Below are 23,368 nucleotides of genomic sequence, written 5' to 3' on the forward strand. Positions count from 1 at the left end.
AGCTTGCAGCTACTGCAGTAGAAGGAGACAGACAACAAATAGGATCAGTGAAATGGGTAGGAGGTTGAATGGTGTGAGAAATGCTATACAGTAAGGCCATCTGCCCTCAGGAAGGCAGATGGGAAGCAGGGAGTCAGAGAAGAGGGGAGCTGAGATCATAGGAAGTCATCCTCAGATGGCCTTGATGAGAAGTTGATAAGTGAGTAAAGGTGGGAAGGAGCACCCCCAGAGACAGCTGGGGACAGGAATTCCAGGTAAAGGGCCCGGAGGTGAGGGTTGGGGGAAGAGCCTCAACTCAAGGTGAGGAGAGCAGAAGAGACAAGGAGGTAAGGAAGGTGATGACTCTGAGCAAGGGGACAGGTGCAGACCTTTTCTACCTGAAATCCCTTAAGCTTGTTTTTGGAAAGTGCTTTCAAGCCAAGGTTATGAGTGCTATTAAAAAAAAAAAATAGAAACTACAAGGCTGGGGCTGGGGCTGTAGCTCAGCAGTAGAGCACTTGCCTAGCATGCGTGAGGCACTGGGTTCGATCCTCAGCACCACACAAAAATAAACAAATAAAAAAAGGTATTCTGTCCATCTACAACTACAAAAAAAATTTTTAAATAGAAAATACATATTACTACACATAGCCACTCTTTTCTTCCTTCAATCAAAAGCAGCCAGCCCCATCCCTCTTCACCCCCCTACAGCCCCAGCTTGGCTTCAGTTGCTCTGTGTTGTCACAGTTCCTCTTCTTTGGCAGCAAAAAGAAAGAGGAAAGCAAGTGTGTGGATCTACTTTGGTCCACCCCCCTCCCATTCTCTGTCTGAGAGGGTGACTGTATGAAGCATCACCTACCACCTGCCTGTGACTCGCTAGCAGTTTGCCGCAGTGAAGGATGGCTGCCACCTGGGAGAGTTGATCAATTCATAGGAATAAGTTGGGGATGATCCATCTGACCTGTACAAAACCAGGTAGGCTTCTGCAGTTTGGATTTTTACAGAAATCCAAACTCTCAGCTGGGGAGAATAAGAAACAGCAGCTGAGTGCCAGGGTGGGCTGTGAAAGCTGGCCATTCTTCTCTGACCATGGTCTCCTTCCCAAATCTGTAACTCTAGCCCCCTCCCGCCAACAAAAACCTTAACCTCCAAGAGCTTCTCCAACAGCAGATCTGTCTGCAGCCTCAGTCCTGCTGCAGTCACATGCAGCTGCTGCCTGAAATACAGAGCACCCCTGGCTTCATGCGCCACTCTGCTTGGAATTGAATCTCCACTTGGGGGTTGGGAATTTGGGGTTCTTACAGTAATCGCTGCTGCCTCTTTGCTGGTCAGCTCAGGGCTGTACTGCGCACATGTGCTGGCAAGGGAAGAGGGAATGCAGACCCTCATACAGGCCCTGGGAGGGGCTTTGCTCACTTGGTATTGGAAAGATCATCCCTGTCTCTCCCACAGTTCTTCATAGTGACTTAGTAGGTTTGTGCTGCCTGAGGCCTCAGCTTTTGTGCTCCTTCCCCTGGTGAACCTCCCTGGCCCCCCAGGAATACAAAGTTAGCAATATCAGTTAGTCTGTGTTTCCCTTAGTTTGGAAATTCATTTCCTATCCAGAGCTTATCTGATGCTCACAACCATCTTGTTGAACAGAGAAGCAAATTATTGTTTTCCCCTTTTGGTGGGATTTGGCACCAAGTTGCCTGAGTCTTAGCCAGGCAAGGTAATGCATGCCTGTAATTCCAGTAACTCGGGAGGTTGATGCAGGAGGACCTCAAGTTCAAGACCAGCCTCAGCAACTTAGTGAGACCTTAAGCAACTTAAGCAGACCCTGCCTCAAGATAAAAAATAAAAAGATCTGAGAATGTAGCTCAATGGCAAAGCATCCCTGGGTTCATTTCATAGTATCAAAAAAAAAAAAAAAAAAAAGAAAGAAAGAAAGAAAGAAAAGAAAAGAAATTCCCTCAATTTCATCTCCACTCTTACCCCAGGATTACCACTAACAGACTGGTGGCATGATCCCTGCAGATCTTTATAAGTTACCATATTTTGCCATTATAAATAATGACACTTATATGTATATGTGTAAATATATGTATATATATTTTAGTCATCTATCTTGGAAATACTCCTCAGTACTTACAGATCCCTTCTTTTACAGTGGTGGCATGTCTTCCATTGTTTGGGTGAACTGCAACTTGGTTAATTATTTGTCTATGGATGGTCAGTTGTTTCTAATTTCCAATGATTCTTGAACATAATTTTGCATAGGTAAGTGTTTCTATGCAATAAGGCCTAGGAGGTTGGAATATTGGATCAAACAGACCTGAACATTTTAAATATTAGTACCAAAACATCCCCCAAAATGTCTGTGCTGATCTACATTCCCCCCCCCCCAGCCTCAGCTGACATTGCTTTAATACCCACAAAATGCACTGGGGATGTAGCTCAGTGATAGAGTGCATGCCTAGCATGTGTTAGGCCCTGGGTTCAAACCCTAGTTGGGCAAACACACACACACACACACACACACACACACACACACACACAGAAATGTGAGCTCAGTCTCCAAAACAAAGTATTGACACATTCTCCAAATAATTCAGAATCAGGAAATTTCCAGAAACTGGAGTGTTCTGTGTACCCAAACCACCAACATGGGCACACTAGCATGTTTTACAAGTACATTTATCAGCAGCAGTCTGTCCCAGCTTTGGCTTACAAGTACGCACCCAGGGAGAAATCCTAAAACTCCATAGGTCTATTAAAAAGGGCTTTTTACCAGAACTAATACTCTGTTGTGAGTGTGTAGGGTATGCCTTTTGGTGGGGTTTGGAGTGTTCCCAGCAGAGTGACCATATTTCCTAAATTTTCAAGGATATAAGGTCTGATGGCCCCTCAGAGTATTGTATTTATCTTTTAAACCCCAGGAAGAACAGTGGTTGTGGCTCCTCATCCTTGTATGTAGTAATCCTGATTGTAGTTACCCCTGTAGAGAACTTAGTATGCACTTCAGTGCACTCAACACGTATTAGCCCTCTTAGTCCTCATGGATGGGCCTTCAAGATGGGTATTATCGTTTCACAGATGGGAAAACTGAGGCACGCAAAGATCTAATTACTTGCCCTGGATTACATAGCTAGTAAGAAGTAGCCAAACTAGTACTTGGACCCAAGCAGTCTGACTCCAAAAGCTGTGCTTTTAACCACTGGGCTTTGCTACTACCCAATAGATACTCTGTTTCCAATTTGCAAACATCTGTTCTTAGTGGAAGTGAGAATAAAGAAAGCAGTAATCTGCTTGTTTACATGGACCACCTATGTCAAGGTATGTTAACCCCCAATTCCCTCAAAATAGTGTTCTTAGGGGCTGGGGTTATAGCTCAGCGGTAGAGTGCTTGCCTCGCATATGTGAAGCACTGGGTTCAATCCTCAGCACCACATAAAAATAAATAAAAATATTGTGTCCATCTTTTAAAAAATCTTTTAAAAAAATAGTGTTCTTACATCAGACACTGAGTCAAATACATCTTGTATTTGACCTTATAGTTTGCCCAGAAGCCAGAAACCAGGTTTATTATAGTTCTCCAGACCACCTGCTCCTTTACTTTGGTGACTTTTTTCTTCTTCCATGGGGTGGTCAAAATGACAGAGATCTAAAACGGACTTCCTGAAAACAGGAGAGACAGAGAGCCATGTCTCTCTCAAGTGTGCAATTTAGAGAATGTTGCAAGTTTCCCCAGGAACCTCCAACAGAAGCCCAGAAAAGTCCTTTCTGAAGGTCGTTGTTTTAGCCCTTTCATCTCCTGAAGCAGGGCTTTAGTTCTTAGATTTTATTTTCAGAATTACAATGAATTATTTTTCTTTACTTTTTATTTTTCTCCTTTTGTTTTTCTTTTGGTGCTAAGCATCCAACCCAGGGTCTTGCACGTGCTAGGCAAGTCCTCCACCACAGAGCTAAATTCACAGCCTCACAATGCATCATTTTAACTGTTATCCATTGGAAGAGGCTCAAATCATATATACATTAATAGCTCCCTTCTCATACAATTTCTTTAGAGCAAAAAAAAAAAAAATATGCTAGATGAACGACCCTCCTTTTGGAGAAGGGAAAAGTAAGATCCAAAGAGGTGAGGCATGAGTTCAGCTGAGTAGAGAAACTTCTTCCTTCATTCTCTAGATCATGATATGAACCATTGTGCTGGATCCTGAGCTACTGTGGGGGCTGGTGGGAGTTATTTCAGAAGAGGGAAGTTTGCAGAGCAGCCATGAAGCATAGGAGTACTTCTCCATGGGAGACTAGGAAAGCAGCTGGGCCTCTAAGAGGTTTGTTAAATGATGTAAGATTTCATCTTCACTGTCTGCCATAAAAGCTGGAGCCAGCTTGGAACAGTGCAGCACAGGTAGCACCCAGTGCTAGGGAGAACAAAGCCACCTACTCTGTACTTCCGTAGTCTCTAGAACAAACCCCCCACCCAACCTTTATTTGACCACATACCACTTTCAAAACTTCAAAACACATGGCTACTGTATGAATCCTAGAGCAAAGCCAGACTGAAAGTAGGCTTCTTCACTAGGAGAGGGAATGGCGATTTTTTCAGGAGCTGGGTGGGGTGAACCCACAGAAGGGAACTATTCAGAGATTTCAAAAAACGAGGCTCTAGCATCAGTCATATAGGTCACAGGAAAGTCTTCTCAGGGATTCCGTTCCCCAGAATAAAGCTGCTCAGGTCCCCTATGAGCCTCTAGAGACTTTCCCCATTTTGGGTGGTGGAATGATCACCAAAGTATAGAAGTTTGTGATTTAGATGACAAAAGCTAATCCAAGGTGTTTTGGCAACTGTCCTCCCCTTGCCAAGGGCTGGCAGGGACACACACACACACACACACACACTCACACACACTGGTTCTCCTAGAAGACAGTAGGCAGCACCTTTGCCAATGAAAAGGTTGTTGAGCTGGGGACTGACCTTGCCCATCTGGTCCTGCTCTCCTCTGTGTTTCTCCCTGGCTTTCATTCCTAATTTCCAGTTCAAATCCACATCCTTTCTCCTTTTACTTTCTTTCTTCTGGCTTGATAGCTCATTTGTTCAGCGTTAAATTCTTTTTTTGTGGTGGAGGGGCGGTATGGGGCATTGAACCCAGGGGTACTCAACCACTGAGCCACATCCCCAGCCCTATTTTGTATTTTATTTAGAGACAGGGTCTCATTGAGTTGCTTAGTATCTCGCTTTTGCTGAGGCTGGCTTTGAACTGGCGATCCTCCTGTCTCAGCCTCTCAAACTGCTGGGATTATAGGCATGTGTCACTGAGCTCGGCTACAGTATGAAATTCTTTTTTTAAAAAAAATTATAGTTAGACACAATATTTTTATTTTATTTATTTATTTTTATGTGGTGCTGAGGATAGAACCCAGCACCCTGCACGGGCTAGGCGAGTGCTCCACCCCTGAGCTACAACCCCAGCCTCCAGTGTTAAATTCTTAAAGTCAGTTAATTCAAACAGGTGCCTACACTAGGAGCAGCAGTGCCAGAGAAAAATAGGTAGAAACTCTTCTTCCACGCTCTAGGTCTCACCACCTGACTAGCGGCTCTCTGCTGGCCTGTCTGTGCCAGAAATGTACTTGCAAATCTCAGATAAGGAAAACCCTGGGGATGTATTCTTAACACTGGATGCATAATAGAATTGCCTGGGGAAATGTGAAATATTCAAGCCTGGGGCCCACCCCCAGCAATCCAAGCAAATTGATCCAGAGGGGTTCTAGGCATTTGGTGTTTGTTTGTTTGTTTGTTTGTTTTGTTTTGTTTTTTAATATTTACTTTTTAGTTGTAGTTGAACACAATATCTTTTTATTTATTTATATGTGGTGCTAAGGATTGAACCCAATGCCTCGAACATGCTAGGTGAGCGCTCTACTGCTGAGCTACAACCCCACCTGCATTTGATGTTTTTTAAAAAGCTTCCCAGGTTTTAAAAGTCTAATGCCACCATTACCTAGACTGAGAATCACTGCATTGGCTTATGTGTGTTATCCTAGCTCCCCCAAATCTGCTAAAAATAGAACACATGTTGGGGTGACTGAGTGTGCATATGTGTACTTGTCATCATAGTGAATTATGTGCTTGTGTGGGTGTGGAAAGGCACGTGGGTACTTGCATGGGGTAGGTTTACAACACACATAAGCCAATGGGGTCTGTCCCTATTCTTAGTTCTTCTTTGATGTTTATATGGGTCTGGGGCTTTAGTTCAGAAGTAGGACCACTTTCCTAGCATGTTCCATGCCCAGGTCTAGTCCTCAGCACTGAAAAAAAAAAAAAATGCTTTTAAGGAGAGTCCAGCTTAGTAATGAATGATGTCTTTAATCAAGAAAGAAAACAGAGCTGTGCACTATGGCACAAGCCTGTAATCCCTGCAATTTGGGAGACAGAAGCAGGAGAATTGCAAGTTCAAAGCTAGCCTCAGCAACTTAGTGAGGCCTTAAGCAACTCAGCAAGAACCTGCCTCTAAATAAAATATTAAAAAGGGCTGGGGATGTGGCTCAGTGGTTAAGTACCCCTGGGGTTCAAACCCTGGTACCAGAAAAACATTTGCTTTAAAATTAAAAGTTCTGAAGGCCTGGGGATATAGCTCAGTTGTTAAGTTGTTTATTTAGTTTTTTTGTGGTGCTGGGTATCAAACCCAGTACCTCATGCATGCTAGGCAAAAGCTCTATCACTGAGCCACAATCCCAGCACCCCCCCCTTTTAAGTTGTAGATGGACACAATACCTTTATTTTGTTTGTTTAGTTTTTTTGTGTGGTGCTGGGGATCCAATACAGTGCCTCAGTTGTTAAGTTGTTAATTGTCCCTTGGTTCAATCCTTGGAACCAAAAAAGAAAAAAGAAGATGACAAAAAGCAAAAGTACCAGCACATTTAAGAACTGTGGTTGGGGCGCAGCATGGTGGTGCACACCCAGCAGCTTGGGAGGTTGAGGCAGGAGGATTGCAAGTTCAAAGCCAGCTTCAGCAATTTAGCAAGACCCTAATCAATTTAGTGAGATCTTGTCTCAAAAATAAAAACTAAAAAGGACTGGGAATATGGCTCCGTGGTTGAGCACCACTGGGTTCAATCCCCAGTACCAACAAACAAACAAACAAACAAACAAACAAAAACTGTGGTTGATATGAGCTGGTGTGGTGGTATGGGCCTATAATCCCATCAACTTGGGTTGCTCAGACAGGAGGATCAAAAGTTCAAAGCCAGTCTCAGCAATGTATTAAAGCCCTAAACAACTTAGCAAGACTTTACCTCAAAATAAAAAATAAAAAGGGCTGGGGATGTAACTCAATGTTAAAGTGCAACTGGGTTCAATCTCTAATACCAAAAAATTTATGACTGATGTCTTTTATAACAGGAGGCAAATGAAATTGGAACATTAGTTTAAGAGATTTGTTCCCCTTCTACTGATCTGGAAACTTGGGCTGTAGATTAGAATTGTGTTCCTCCGGGGCTGGGGATGTGGCTCAAGCAGTAGCGCGCTCGCCTGGCATGCGTGCGGCCCGGGTTCGATCCTCAGCGCCACGTACAAACAAAGATGTTGTGTCTGCCAAAAACTAAAAAATAAATATTAAAAAATTCTCTCTCTCTCTCTCTCTCTCTCTCTCTCTCTCTCTCTCTCTCACTCTATCTTTAAAAAAAAAAAAGAATTGTGTTCCTCCAAAGTCTGGGGGAAATGTGTGTGCACTTGGGTAACTGAGTGTGCATATGTGTACTTGTCATCATAGTGAATTATGTGCTTGTGTGGGTGTGGAAAGGCACATGGGTACTTGCATGGGGTAGGTTTACAACACTCAGAGGAAAGAGGCTCTTTGGGACTTCCTTGGGCTGGAGGCCACTACCTCTGACATCATCATTCTTGGAAATACTTTCTTTAGGGAAATTATCCTTTTAGAGTATTCATCAATCCTCTATTTAACATGCCCCTTCTCCCTTACCAAGAATCATGGTGGGGCTGGGAACGTGGCTCAGGCGGTAGCGCGCTCGTCTGGCATGCGTGCAGCCCGGGTTCGATCCTCAGCACCACATACCAACAAAGATGTTGTGTCCGCCGAGAACTAAAAAATAAATATTAAAAATTCTCTCTCTCTCTCTCCTCTCTCACTCTCTCTTAAAAAAAAAAAAAAAAAAAGAATCATGGTGGTCCTGAATGAGGAGGGCAGTGGGGGGCTGCAGGCAGCAGGGGTATGCCAGCCAAGCCATGTGCCTTTTTATAATCCATCCAAAGGTGCTGGAGGAGCTGGCAGAGCTCTGTGTGTGCCCTTTCCCCTACTAAATTCTCTTAAAGGATCAGTGTGAGGGATATCAATGAAGACAACCACCATCTCATGTCCTGATCCTCCCAACTTCATTCACTGCTTTTGTCACAGATTGAGGTTGCCAACGTTTTTCACACAAAACCATATATCATGTAGGTTGCATCCCACCCAACCCCAGCTCGGAAGGAAATTTTGTAAACTCAGATTTGGACTGTTTAAAATACCTTATTATTACAAATATATGCTTATTAATGGAAAATTCAGAGAATACAAGAAAAAAGCTAAAAAGAAAAAAAAAAAACAATTGTCCAGCTACCAGATCTTAATATACTATCAAACCTAATAATATGCCAGGTAGGGTGGTGCACACCTGTAATCCCAGTGACTTGGGAGACTGAGGCTAGGTCACAAGTTTTGAGGTCAGCCTTAGCAATGATTGAGGCCCTGTCTCAAAATAAAAAATAAAAAGGACTGGAGTTGTAACTCAGTGGTAAAGCACCCTGGGGTTCAATTCTCCATACCAAAAAGAAAAGAAATATCCCAACAACTTAATAATATAATATTAAGCCTGATCTTGTGTATGTGTGTATGTGGGTGGGGGGAACACTGAGATTGAACCTAGGGCCTTGAACATTCTAGGCAAGTGCCCTACCATCTAGCTGTATTCCAGCCTTAAAAAAACAAAACAAAACTTTATTTTGAGACAGGGTATTCATAAATCGCCAAGACTGGACTTGAACTTGCAATCCTCCTCCTTTAGCCTCTGGAGTTGCTGAGATGACAGATATACACCATTGCACCAGGCCTAAACCTTAATATTTGGGGAGAACTTCTCTTCTGCCTTTTAATTCATGAGATTTTTTTTTCAATACTGGGGATCAAACCCAGGACCCTCATGCACACTAGGAAAGTGCTCTACCACTGAGATCTGTTTTCAGTTCTAATTCACAGTATTTTAAAGAAAACAACAGAAATGTATATACAACTGTTAATATACAACAATTTTGTTCATTGATATCAACAATTTTGCATCCTGTATATTACTTAGCTATACATCATAGTGTTTTGGCATATTCTTATATTTTCTTCATGAGCATAATTTTTAGTAACTCCAAAGTATTTCATCAGGAAGGTACATTGTGGTTGACAATTGCCTTCTGGATTTTTTTCCCACATTTACCTAGGGAAGAAGAGAAGGGGAAGATGGCTGAGAGTTTTTTCCTGTTTAGAATTCCAAGAAAAGCACCCTAAGTTTGTTTTTTGTTTGGAGCTACATCCCCAGCCCTTTTTATTTTGAGACAGATCTAAGTTGCTTAGGGCCTTGCTAAATTGCCGAGGCTGGCCTCAAACTTGCGCTCCTCTTACCTCAGCCTCTGGAATTGATGGAATTACAGGGGTGTACTGCCGCAGTTTTGGCTGGGCACAGAATCACGAGCCACTCAAGCAGGAACAAAACTTTATTTTGAAAAAGCCGCCGATACTCTCTAGGCGCCGGCAAGCCAAACCCGGTCCTCCCATGCGGGCCTCTACGGGAACCGTGCGCCTCCCGGAACCGGGGGGTCCCCCGGACCTCCCCCGGAATTCCCTCCTACTATCCTTCCCCAACCAATGGGAACTCTCCATGAGTCCCGTAACATGAGTCCGGTAGCAGGCCAAGGTGAACAGTGGGAGTCCAATTTCCATATGAATGTAAATCTTAACATAATCATATCTCAGTGGCTAGCTGGCGTCACTTTACAACCAAAGGTGCCATACATCGTATATTTGCTTGTGGCTCCTAGCAGTGTACCACCATTCCCAGCCCCAGGTCTGGTTTGATATTTGGTTATCAATCTAGTGTGCCTTCTACTCTTGACCTTCAGGGCAGATCAAAGAGCCTGGCCCCTTAGTAGGGGCTGACCACTCCACTTCCACCTCCCCTTGATTTGAAATGATAAAGATTCTCTCATCAAAGGACAGAGGAGCTGAAGTTAAAATCTAACCACTATAACTGTAGCACAGATAAGTCCTCAAGATTGCTTCTTCAAATAAAGCACCTAGAAATGGGTACAGATTGCAGAGTACTTGTCAGTAAGAGGAGAAAGTAATGAAAGTAAAACTTTGTTCGTCAAAACTGCTTTGCTGTAGTCAAGGCTCTTTGAATTATGTATTAACTACTGTTGCAGAGAAAGCCCTTAGTCAGTGGAGGGAACAAACTGCTACTATATGGAAGCCATGTTATGTATGTGGGATTTTTTTTGTGTGTGTTTTTTTGAATCAGGCTCTCTCTATATTGCCCAAGCTGGCTCTGAACTCCTGGGCTCAAAGGATCCTCCTGCCTTAGCCTCCCTAGTTACTCATATCACTTTGGAAGCCATTTTAAACCTATCTTCATTAGCTTTAAAAGTTTTTATGGTGATCAGGATGAAACCTGGAGGGATTGTGGAAGCCTGGGTGGCTTGGCTGCTAGCTCTCATTCAGTTTTGCTTTGCTACAAATTGTGGGCTGAATGCCAGGGAGGAGCACTGAGGTCAGAGGGTGAGGGGAGTCCAAGGAACCACAATCCCTCCTCCCTCCCTCCCTCCCACAAGTCCCTTACTAGGAGGCCAGCAGAGTGGAACCGAAGGCTTGAGGGAGTATCTGGTTACTGGCAATGTTACAAACTTCAAGCACCTGTGTGACACAAAGAGCTGGAATGGCCGACTCCTAGTGCAAGGTATTTGAGTCGTGAGTTTGGATTTGAAAATTAGTTGAAAGGTGAAATATTTGTTTGTAGAGCTGCAGTTATCTCAGACCCTCCACAGCTTTGAGAAAGTCCCCTTCAGCTCTCCATGCTGCATAAACTTTCCTCTTGACTCTTCTTCTGCGTACCTTTCGTTGTACACACACAGTGGTCGACACAGCCAGCCCTCATCATCACCTCCTAAAGGCAACACCCACAAGGCTCATCAAAGCCCTTTCTCAGCCCCCGGTTGGCTTATCTGCCTCTTAATTTCCTATGTATCTAGTCCTCACCCCCAAAATATTATTGGCCCAGCCTGCCCCATACAGCACTTGTGACCTATCATTACTTTGCTCAGTCATAACCTACCCAATAAAATCCAAACTCCTTGTTTGGTCACTGTGCCCACAATCTATCCTAGTATCCTCTTCCTCAGAGCAGCAAGAAGTCATTATTTGCCACAGTTGGAAGTCTTTGGTTTAAATTTCTTGTTTCATCCAGGCTCTGCTGTCCTTCAAATACACCTTGCCAGCTGGGTGTGGTGGTACACACCTGTAATCCCAGTGACTCAGTTGGCTGAGGCAGGAGGATCACAAATTTGAGGTCAGCCTCAGCAAATTAGTGTAAGACCCATGAGCAACTTAGCAAGACCTTGTCTCAAAAAAATAAAAGGGGCTGGAATGTGGCTCAGTGATAAAGTGCCCCTCGGTTCAATGTCCAGTACCAAAAACAAACAAAAATGCACCTTGCCCATTCCTGTATCTGTTCTTGTATATAAACTAGTCTTCCTATCTAGAATGTTTGTTTGTTTGGTTGTTTTGGTACTAGGGATTGAACTTGGGCACTCTCTTTACCAGTGTTTTTTATTTATTTTTAAATTTTGAGACAGTGTCTTGCTAAATTACCTAAACTGGCCTCACACTTGCAAAACTCCTTCTTGCCTCAGCCTCTTGAGTAGCTGGGATTAAAGGTGTTCCCAGTTCAAGAATGTCCTTAACAGCTTCCCCAGTTTTTCACAGAACTCTGCGCAGCCCATTGCATCTCACAGAGATTTCTTACCTGAAATTCTCAACTTTTTCCAGTTGGATCCTCTTACCAATATTTAGACCTTGTATAGTGACTGTTTTTCTGTTTTCAACTTTGTCTTCAAGATGAATAACCTTCTAGGTGGCAGGAACTAGCCTGAGAACTCTGGGTACCGAAGCACCCTTCTCTGCTCAGAGCAGGCCTTCAGCAATTTAGTTAAACGACTATGCAAGTACAGTATGAATCTTCTATTGAGTCAAGTAGGGAGGCTTGGCCTCTGGAACCAGTGTAAAAAGCCAATTGAACAACATCTGAATTCACATTTGTAAGTGGTGGGATATGGAACTTTTGCTGAGGCTGGCTTTGAACTCATGATCCTCCTGCTTCAGCCTCCAGAGCTGCTGGAATTACAGGTGTGAGCCACTGTGCCTAGAATTAAATTTGTTTTAATTAGTTATACATGACAGTAGAATGCACTATGATACATCATTACATGAACGGAGTATAATTTCTCATTTTCCTGTTTGTACATGATGAAGAATCCCACCTATTGTGTAGTTATAGATGTATATAGGGTAGTTTTTTTTAATGTACCTGCTTAACCCATAAATAACTTTTTAGTGATCATCTCCCAAGCAATGTGAAATGGTTTGATTTCCTACTGCAGAATGGGAGTGGGTCAAGGTCCTGGGGGCTTTGCCTGTGATGCTCAGCTCTATAGCCCAGAGTGAGGGTGGACAGATAAGCCCCTGCACTAAGACTTCTGGGAGGAGCAGCTTATAAACTGCAGCTCATGTTGCTATAAAGTTTTTGTAGTTAGGAAAGTGATGGAAAGTATCGCAGTTGTGTTTGGAGGATATGCAAATACATTGTTTTTATGTCCTTCAAGTTTTTCCTGAGATGTAAAAGCTCAGGGTCTTCAGCTGGTTCTAAATTTCTTTCCTCAGCTAATGCCCTCCTTTCCCCTATACCCTCCCTTTCATCTCAAGTCTAGCCCCAGCTGGCATTGAGGTCAATTGGGAATTTAGGAGGTCATGAATGTCCGAAATAAAGGTGTAAAAAAGGGGAGGAGGAATTGTTTTGGCTTTAAGACACCGGAACCTGCAAGCTTCCTGCTAAACCATTTGCAGCTTTTGCAAACAGCCTTAATGTCATCAGCGCCCCACTGTGGGATTCAAAGCTAAGCTGGTAACAATAGTTAACGCCTTCTTTGACCAACCTTTTTATATTTGATAACTATTCTCTTCCATCAGGAAGGTTCCGCTGCTTTGATTTTAACGAACAGCCCCTTGGCGTGTAAAAGTCCGGGGTAGGGGTGATTCGTTCTGCTCCCCAGCTTTGAAGAGTGAGTAGGTTTTCAAGACCTAGAAAGAAGGGCTTGGAGGCGGGGACGGAGAGTAAGAATTCTGGAGGTCCCTATGGGTTATCTTGAAAGTTAGCGACGCTTCAGGTTCAAAATTGGGCACAATGACCTCCTACCCTGGGCAGCTGGCCCCGAGGCAATAGCGGAGCAGCTCTGCCTTCGGCCACGTTGAGGAAACCAGTTTCCAAGAGCGCGCTGAGGCTGTGCGTATCTGCGCGCCAGAGGATCTATGTCCACGCGAGACCCCACAAGCCTCCAAACGCAGGCCTGTGGATTCCATTCGACCCAGCCGGGAACGGGGTGCCCTTGGGGAACCCTCCCACTCTTGTCAACTTTCGCGGCCCCAGGGCCGGAGGAGGGCGCCTCTCCCGGCGAGGACGAGCTCGGTACTTAAGGCGGCTTGGCAGGGCCGGCACTCCTCAGTCGGAGCGCGCGGCGGCGGCAGCGGCGCACCGTGGAGGGAGGCGCGGCGACGATAGGAGCCGGAGGAGGGGCATGGAGCCGCCGCGGGCCTGCTGAGCACCAGAGCGCGGGCAGCCGGCGGCACGGTGAGCGCGGGCCGGCCACCTCGGAGGGCGGGCCGCGCGGGGCTGCGCTTAGGGCCCTGGGAACCCGGCTCTGGGGATACCTTCTGCCGAGCCCCAGGGGACCGTGTCCACAGCTGGGTGGCCAGCTGGGGCCGTGACAGCTCCAGGCTTCTCGGCGGCGATTCCTGCAGCCACTTCCCCACTGACCCCTCCTCCCTTTCTTCCTCCAGCTTCTCCTCCTCCAGCCGCTCCTCCCTTCTTCCCTTGCGGCTCCTGGTTTGTGAATGAATTAGGAGGCGGACGACCGTGCGGGGCACGAGGCTGGTTGGAGTACCCCTCCCCCATCCACGCCCGCCAGGGTCTTCACACCTGTGGGAACACCAATTCCCAGAGCTCTGGTTCCTGCGGGTCAGCCGGGCCACGGCTGCACGTCCGCCAGACTGAGCTTCCTTTCCTTTGCCGGCTCAGAGGGACCTGAGGGCGCCCAGGCGCAAGGCAAGGAGCCCCCATCTCGCGCACAAGTTTCCATTCCGCTGCATGAGGGCCCCGCAGCAGGGCGCACCTGTCAGCGGGAGAGACGCTGCAGACCAGGCAGTCCCTCAAAGTTTTTTCGGGGGGTAGAGAGGTAGGGAAGCGAGTGCCTTTGGCTGGAGGGTTTTCCTTCAGTAGTCGGCGGGACCGGTTTGGGGGAAAGCCCCAACCTCGTGCCCTTGAAACCGAGTGCGCGTTAGCCAGTTTGGGACCGGCTCCCGTGAACCCTTTCTGAGCGAAGGGTATGGGGGTGGGGTGGAGGTTGGCGATCCAGGCTGTAGGATCACCTCGCCTCCGCCGGCTTGGGGTGACTGCAAGGGCAGGGGACCTCAACCAGAGACCGCACCAGAGCCTGATTGCACATAGGGAATTCGGCAGCAGGACCTTCTTGGGTCCTCCGAGAGGAGGGTACAGAGGTAGTGCCTCTAATTCCTGTGGGGGAGGGGTCCTGCCCGGGGAAATAAGGGACTGGCGACACCGGGGATGCCGCCTTTGTCTGCAGACACACTTTTGCCAAGGTAGCTGGAGCCCTGGGAAGATGAGCAGGGTCTAGTCCGATTGTGATTCCTTGGGTTTTCCGTTCCTTCCCGGCTGGGTCGTGGGAAACCGGCACGTGGGTGTGGCCGGCACCGCTTTCGCCAGTACGCGAAGCCCAGCCGGGTGAGAAGCTTGGCGAGTGCCTTCGCGGTCGCATTGACCTGGTGGGCATAGCCTCCGTCACTGCGCCGAGGCGGGGCGCCAGGGCCTGGCAGGTTGCTGGGTTGGGCCCGGCACCTCCTGCCCCTTCCCAGAGCTTAGACTGGCCGTGAGGCCCGCAGCGCCCCCTCATCTTGTAAGCTCCAGAAGGGGACACGGGGGGGCGGGGTCGCTCCTGGGTGATGGGTGGGGGCCAGGGGGCCCAGGGAGCTCTGGGCCTCGGGCGTGTGCAGGAAAGAAGGACTGGGAGGACTAGGAGTCCTGCAGAGGAAGCACACTGCCGGCCTGGCGGGGCAGAGAGGCCGAGCTTCCCGGAGAGGCGAGTCTGCCAACAGCTTTTTGATCCAAGCTGCTGGAAGGCTCTAGTGTCTGAGTCTCTGGCTGATTTAGGCCGTGACTGCTTGTTCCTCACTCCTCCTATGTAAGGTGTGTCCCCTGGCAGGAAGGTGTTTTTGTGTTGGGATGGAGGGCTCCGTTTCAGCGAGTCCTAGAGTTGGAACAAGCTTGAAAATGAGACATCTTTGTCTGGATTCCCAGGGTGGAAATGGATTCTCTAGAAGGGGCAGGTGGTAAGAGGACATGGGGAGAAGGCCTAGGTCAGAATGGAGGGCAGGAAGCAGTCCTTGTCAGCCTGTCCTTCCCACCTCTTCTTCATGCTGCTGTCCCCCACTGGGCTCCAGAGGAAGCCACAATCAGCCTTACTACTGGGCAGCACTGTAGGGCTGACGTGTTTCCATTTTCAGGGAAATTATTTTCCTGAGACCTATGAAGCAAGAAACCATTAGAAACCCCATTGAGGGTGGGGGGAGACCAAGTCTTAGAGAACCTAGGCACAGCTCAGGCAGCCACGAGGTAGTAGAGCTTGTCTCAAGCCAAGTTACCACAGGGTAGATGCTAGGAGCCCTGATTTGGCTGCAAATAGAAACTCAGCATCCTGGCATCATCTCCAGAAGTGGCCAGGCTAAGGGACGAACAAGGAGATTCCACCAGGGCACTAGGACCAAGCGGATGGGGCTCTCCAGCAGCCACCTCTCTCAGGCTGCTGCAGTGGTGGCTGCGGATCCCTCTGGCACTCCTCAGTGCTGGGCTTCCAGGAGGGCTGCCCACACCCCAGCTCTCATTTCCTCTTCTTTCCCTTGTTTGCTTTCCCTGTGGCTTTTCCTTTCTTTCCTGCCTCTCAAGTAAATGAGAAAAAGGTGAGAGAGCAGAACACTGGGAAGTTTCTCTTACTGATTTTGCCATGAGAAAGGGAAGCTGTTTGCATCCACCCCCCACCTCTTTTTGTTTCCTGCAGTTTCACCTCATCTTTTCCTCCCCCACTTTCTTCAAGGGCATTGTGCTGTGCTTTACCAATGAACAGTCTCCTAGAATGCAGTCACTCACCCTCTCCAGGGGTTGTAGCTCATAAGCCACTGGCTGCCACTCTTCCACTCCTCTACCACACTGTCTGCAGAGCTATTCCCTTATGCTCAGGAGTGCCTCAGGCTCACCCTACTTAAGCTTACCTATTAAGACCTTGGAAGCTGGGGGTGTGGCTCAGTGGTAGAGCACTTGCCTAGCAAATGTGAGGCACTCGGTTCAATCCTCAGCACCACTTAAAAATAAATAAAATAAAGATATTGTATCCATCTACAACTAAAAAAAATTATAAAAAAAGAAGACTTTGGATCAAGCAGATCCCATTCTGCCATCTGTGGGGGTGTCACAAAACGCTGGCCTTTGGTTTGTCTGCTTTTTGGTGGTGGTGTGGTAACCAGGAATTGAACCCAGGGGCACTGAGCCACATCCACAGCCCTTTTTAATATTTGATTTTGAGACAAACTCCAGCTAAGTTTCTTAGGACCTCACAAAGCTGCTGAGGCTGGCTTTGAACTCACAATCCTCCTGCCTCAGCCTCAAGAGCTGCTGGGATTACAAGCTTGGCCACCATGCCCAACTGGTTTGTCTGCTTTCTTTACACATGTCACCCATTCACCCCTTGAAGATCCTATGAGATTAGTACTGCAGCCCACCCTTCATCAATGAAATAACTCACAGGTCACATAGATAGCAGAGCTGGGATTTGAACCTACTAGTCTAGCTTCTGGGTCTTAGCCATGCTCAGTAAGTGGTAATTATGGTTTTATTAGCAGCCCATTTCCCTTTTTTGGAGCCAGACTCCGAGAATGCCTACCCTCCTATTGTTTAGAAATACTGTCCTGCCTGACCCTATATCTCCTACCTTCTGCCAGATGCCGGTGAAGCTGACGACAGCCCTACGTGTGGTGGGCACCAGCCTGTTTGCCCTGGCGGTGCTGGGTGGCATCCTGGCAGCCTATGTGACAGGCTACCAGTTCATCCACACAGAAAAGCACTACCTGTCCTTTGGCCTGTACGGCGCCATCCTGGGCCTGCACCTGCTCATCCAGAGCCTGTTTGCCTTCCTGGAGCATCGGCGCATGCGCAGGGCAGGGCGGCCAATAAAGTTGTCCTGCCAGCAGCGGCGTTCAGTGGCGCTCTGCATTGCAGCCTACCAGGAGGACCCCGACTACTTGCGCAAGTGCCTACGTTCAGCCCAGCGTATTGCCTTTCCTGACCTCAAGGTGGTCATGGTGGTGGATGGCAATCGCCAGGAGGATGCTTACATGCTGGACATCTTCCATGAGGTGCTGGGTGGCGCTGAACAAGCCGGCTTCTTTGTATGGCGCAGCAACTTCCATGAGGCCGGTGAGGGCGAGACTGAGGCCAGCCTGCAGGAGGGCATGGAGCGAGTGCGGGCAGTGGTACGGGCCAGCACCTTCTCATGCATCATGCAGAAGTGGGGAGGCAAGCGTGAGGTCATGTACACAGCCTTTAAGGCCCTTGGTGACTCCGTGGACTATATCCAGGTAAGGATGAATCCCTAGGACTGTGTTGATGGACACATATTGGGCCAATGGGGCATGCTCTCCTTTCGGAGTTTTAGATCTAATTTAGGTCCAATGTGTGTGCATATCCCTCCTTTGAACTGAACAGGGCATAAAGGTTCTGAAGCTCTCCTGGGGTCAGACAGGTCTGGATTAGAAGCTTGGTTCTGCCTCTCCTTGACTTTGGTCAGATATTTGAGTTGATATTCCAATAATAAGAGCAGAAAACTGTTACAACAGAATTTACCTTACAGTGGGCACTGCTGTGGGCACTTTAGACACATCAGCTATTTTAATCCTCATAATACTCCTAGTGGTTAGTACTATTATTAACTCTGTTCATAGAAGGTGAAACAGAAGCATAGAAAGTAAATTAATGTCACACTGCTAGTTAGGTGCAGAGTCAGGCAGCTATCTTAGGTCTGCTCTCAGTCCTCAGCAATACTCTCTTTTTGGCCACTGGCAATATAGGGGTGAGAAGAGCAAAAAAAAAAATATGGCTTGTTATGAGTCCAACGTCCCACTCTTTTTTTTTTTTTTTTTTTTTTAAGAGAGAGGAAAGGGGGGGGGGAGAGAGAATTTATTTATTTATTTTAGTTCTTGGCGGACACAACATCTTTGTTGGTATGTGGTGCTGAGGATTGAACCCGGGCCGCATGCATGCCAGGCATGCTACCGCTTGAGCCACATCCCCAGCCCCAAAGTCCCACTCTTCCAACTGTCAAATCCATGTCTGTGAGGCAGGAGTGAAGGGACTCAGGATGTGAGACATCTAGCACTTCATTTCTTAGCACCATTAACAGGGCTGGAACCCTGAGCAAACCCTGCCCAGCTTCTGGTCAAAGTGTGTCTCTGACACTAGCCTGGAAATTTTATTAGGTTGACGAGGTTGACAGAGCTTCAATTTTCAAATAACACAACCTAGAGAGAATTGAGAAGATTAAAACTCATATATTCAGGCTTGGGTTGTGGCTCAGAGGTAGAGCACTCACCTAGCATGCCTGAGGTACTGGGTTCGATCCTCAGCACCACATAAAAATAAAATAAAGATATTGTGTCCACCTACAACTAAAAGATAAATATTTAAAAAAAAAAACTCATATATTCAGTCCCATGCAGAAACTAAAATCCCAGAACCCCATGTTCTGGTCCAGAATTTTTCGTAGCATTCACACTACCTGTGCCTGTTTCTGCCCTTCTCTGCATCTGCTGTAGAGTTTTGCCCATAGTTTCATAAGTGCATAAAAGAATAGTAGCTATAGTAGCTATTCTAGCAGCCATCTGTGTGCTGTTCAGTCTTGATGACAGCATGGTGAAGTCTCTGATACTATTTACGTTTTCTATTCATGTACCTACCTAGAACTAGTGTGCACAATTTGTTCGGCACAATTTTTTTGAAGGGTATGTCCTTGTGTGAGAGTTGATACCTTTGTCTCTTTCGTCTTCCTAGACCCAAGGACCTTCCCAGCCATGAAGGGAGGATGTGAGTCTAGAATGCTGTTTGATTCTGCAGTTCACCTGGGATTGGGGGACTTTTGTGAAAACTTCCTGGGAACTCAAAAGCTTAGAAAAAGCCCTGAGCCCTGACATATGCTCAAACCATACTAGCTGGTCATTCACTCCCTTGAATTACAGGACTCCCCCCCCCCCCCCAAAAAAAAAAAGCTGCTCTGCCACATGGTTCCCTTTCCCAGTCATCTGTGCACTCTGGTGGATCTGCAAACAGGCCCACACCTGAGACATGCCTTTTTCTTTATGGCCCTGGGGCCACTGCCTAAGGCAGCCCTGGGCTAGAGCCAGTGAAGCTTGATGGATTTCAGCCTGCCCTCCAACAGCCCTATTGAGGGTGTGTGTCTTTCTCTCTGTGGGAGAGAACCTTGCCCCTGCCAGTGGGGAAAGCCAGGTGGCTCAGGACTCTTCCTTTCCTGCTCAGCTAGAGGTGGAGCAGCATGGAGAATCGGTTAGGGTGAGGACAGGAAGTAGCAATGAGACCAGCAGCACTGGGTAGCTTGTCCTGTAGGCTGGAGAGGCTCTGATTCTGGCAAAAGGCTAGCTGGGACCTTCTGGGGACCATTCTGGGGACCAGGATGTAAGGATGTGTCTGGTAAGGAGGTGGGAAGGAGCACATATGAGGAACCTAGCCTGGCACTGATGGGACTGTGCCTGGTTCCTCCTTAGCTTCTACTGTTATTTGCCTGTGGCCACCTTCTCTTTTGACACAAGAGAAAACTGGGAAAGTTTGAGGTGTCAGAGGCAGCTGTCTTCCTGAAGGCTGATGGGAACCTTTTTTAAGTTTTTTGGTGCTGGGGAGTGAACCCAGGACTTTACATATATAAGTATCTTCAATGAAAGGATTTTAGGCTGTGGAATAGGGTTGTTTCACTTGTGGATATTCTACTCTGAGAACTGTGACCATAGAGCTCAATTAGGAGTCCATAAACCAATTCCCCTGCTTAATGATTTATCTAGACTCTTGTACCAATTCAGTGTCTTTTTAGAAAACATAAGAAGTCAGCCATCAGGGTAAGTGTTCAGAGCCTAAGTTCAATTAATAGTAGGACCCTGCTGGGCCATGAGCCTTCTGACAAAAGGAGAGCCAGGGCCTGATTCGAGGCAGCAATTGTTGGCTTCCACAACCACTGAGTAAATCCCAAACGAGCATTCTTTGGTCATACTGTGTCCCAATCGGCCTTGGCCAATGGAGTTTGTGATGAGGGAGCACAGAATGTCTGGGGCCATTTTGTGGTTTCATGGAGGGACTTATGGGTAGGTGGACCGATCCTCACCCTGGGGCTTTAGATTGTCCAAGAAGCCAGAGGCTGAAATAAAGACACTGATAACAACTACCCTATGAGATCACTTCAGCAGTAGCCTCTGACAGGAGCTACTTCTCAGTGTTCTGAGGAATGTCTGCTGTCCCTGATCTAGCCCACTGTGCCTGTTGTCTGACTTCAGTGGCTTGTTCCCCATTTCTGCCTAAGGACCCCATAGAAATATTTTGAGACCAGTTCTGTGGATTCTGGATCTGGAAGGGCAAAAGCTTACCCAGTGGTAAGCATTTTCCCCTTCCCAGACCAGTCTACTGTGGGTTTCTCTCTTCAGCTCAGAGGCTATCAAGCCTGGTATGTGAACTCACCTTTTCCTTAATTTCCTTTGTTTTTCTTCTCTCCCCTTTTATGGTCTAGATCTTTCTGCTGTAAGTAAATCATGTGGAAGGGGGTCATATCCCTCAGGCAGTGAGCAGCCTTGTGAAAGGGGGAGGGTATGTGTGTAGGCCTGAAGTCAAAATGGTCTGTGTACTCCCTTGTAGGTGTGTGACTCTGACACTGTGCTGGACCCAGCCTGTACCGTTGAGATGCTTCGAGTCCTGGAGGAAGATCCCCAAGTAGGGGGAGTTGGTGGAGATGTCCAGGTAAGAAGTAACCAGGAATTTCTAGGGGTAGGAATCTAGACTCTTTCTGTTTCCTAATCCAACAGGATATACCTGGAAAATGGGTGTTTTTTACTTGCTAGTATCTGGGGGGAGGTTCCCTTCTGGCAGTTTTCACTGGTAACAAAGGGCTCACCTAACTTGCTACCCAATTCCTTTCCTGCTCTTTTTCAATGTAAAGAGGGGAAATTACCAAACAGTTATGGAGAGCCCATGCTGCAGGAAGGATTTTGAAGTCACAGATCCCAGAGGGTATTTCCTTTTGGGCTGATGGGATAGCAAATAGCTCCCAAGTTAGGACCTCAGAAGCCCTTGCTTTTAAGGAACTTAAGTTGAAGAGCTCTGGTAAGCTTCAAAGGCTGATCATCTTCTAGAGGATACTGCAGGCAACATATCATGTCTTTCCAGAAGCTTTTCAACTATGTAAGGCACAGAACAGGTGGCTGGGGTGGGGTTTTGCTTCTTTCTCAAGTTCTTTTCTGTCACCACCACATAATCTCTTCTGACACTGAAGGTGGCTTTGACTACTAGAGCAGCTTAGTTGGAAAAATCAATGCAGATGACATAGTGGGAAGGTGGAGTTGTTGCTGGGGAGAGTCGATGAGTATGGTTGCTCTTCTGAGCCTTGGGTTTCTTAGGTCTGATGGGACTAGAAATGGTGGCCAGAAATCTTAAAAATGGGCTACAGAACTCATGGTAGAAAGGCTTCATGATCTCTGGTACATGACTACTCTGGGGCGCATGTCCTTAGATGAGGAGGCCCAGCATATCTGTTCCCTTACAGATCCTCAACAAATATGACTCGTGGATCTCCTTCCTAAGCAGTGTGCGGTACTGGATGGCCTTCAATGTGGAGCGGGCCTGCCAGTCCTACTTTGGATGTGTGCAGTGTATCAGTGGGCCACTGGGCATGTACCGCAATAGCCTTCTCCAGCAATTCCTGGAGGACTGGTACCATCAGAAGTTCCTAGGCAGCAAATGCAGCTTTGGGGATGACCGGCACCTTACCAACCGAGTCCTGAGTCTTGGCTACCGGACTAAGTATACAGCACGCTCCAAGTGCCTCACAGAGACCCCCACCAAGTACCTCCGGTGGCTCAACCAGCAGACCCGCTGGAGCAAGTCTTATTTCCGGGAGTGGCTCTACAATTCTCTGTGGTTCCATAAGCACCACCTCTGGATGACCTACGAATCAGTGGTCACAGGTTTCTTTCCCTTCTTCCTCATTGCTACAGTAATACAGCTTTTCTACCGTGGCCGCATCTGGAACATTCTTCTCTTCCTGCTGACAGTCCAGCTGGTGGGAATTATTAAGGCTACTTATGCCTGCTTCCTTCGGGGCAATGCAGAGATGATCTTCATGTCTCTTTACTCCCTACTTTATATGTCCAGCCTCCTGCCAGCCAAAATCTTTGCCATTGCTACCATCAACAAATCTGGCTGGGGCACTTCTGGCCGAAAAACCATTGTAGTGAACTTCATTGGCCTCATCCCTGTGTCCATCTGGGTAGCAGTTCTTCTGGGTGGGCTGGCCTACACAGCTTATTGCCAGGACTTGTTCAGTGAGACCGAGCTAGCCTTCCTTGTCTCTGGGGCCATCCTGTATGGCTGCTACTGGGTGGCCCTCCTAATGCTTTATCTGGCCATCATTGCCAGGCGATGTGGGAAGAAGCCAGAGCAGTATAGCTTGGCTTTTGCTGAGGTGTGACACAGTCCCCCAAGTAGAGTGGGAAAAGTGCAATGGGTACAGGGAGGGAAGGGGAATGAAAGATAAAAGATGGGGTGGGAGGGAGGAGGGAGTGCTGTTTTAGCTTCTTAATGGTTCGAAGGACAAATCTGAAATGCAAAGAATGGTGACTATAATATGGCCTAGGCAGCTTTGCCCAGAGGAGGGTGACACGGATTCTTCAGGTTCAAGGGAGATCATGTTTTCTGGCTACCTGCTTCC

The 23,368-nt window shown here is 47.2% G+C and overlaps 1 protein-coding gene across 2 annotated transcripts; it reads left to right on the forward strand.

Moving 5' to 3' along the window:
• The first annotated feature begins 878 nt into the window (after positions 1-878).
• HAS3 (hyaluronan synthase 3) lies at positions 879-23,153 on the forward strand. Of its 2 annotated transcripts, none has more exons than XM_081275307.1 (4): positions 879-954; positions 17,337-17,972; positions 21,301-21,402; positions 22,205-23,153. In XM_081275307.1, the coding sequence occupies exons 2-4, from the start codon at positions 17,337-17,339 to the stop codon at positions 23,126-23,128; spliced, it is 1,662 nt and encodes a 553-aa protein (XP_081131433.1). In that variant the 5' UTR covers positions 879-954; the 3' UTR covers positions 23,129-23,153. The 2 variants fall into 2 exon arrangements, with proteins under 2 accessions (XP_081131433.1, XP_081131432.1); XM_081275306.1 differs by lacking the exon at positions 879-954 and adding an exon at positions 13,380-13,899.
• Positions 23,154-23,368: the final 215 nt, after the last annotated feature.

Source organism: Spermophilus citellus (genome assembly GCF_964194105.1).
Source record: "Spermophilus citellus genome assembly, chromosome: 18".
Taxonomy (NCBI): domain Eukaryota; kingdom Metazoa; phylum Chordata; class Mammalia; order Rodentia; family Sciuridae; genus Spermophilus; species Spermophilus citellus.

Coding starts and splice junctions, on each gene's coding strand:
- HAS3 (XM_081275307.1), top strand. CDS start 17,337: ATGCCGGTGAAGCTGACGACAGCCCTACGTGTGGTGGGCACCAGCCTG. Junction 17,973..21,300: donor ACTCCGTGGACTATATCCAG/GTAAGGATGAAT, acceptor ACTCCCTTGTAG/GTGTGTGACTCTGACACTGT. Junction 21,403..22,204: donor GAGTTGGTGGAGATGTCCAG/GTAAGAAGTAAC, acceptor GTTCCCTTACAG/ATCCTCAACAAATATGACTC.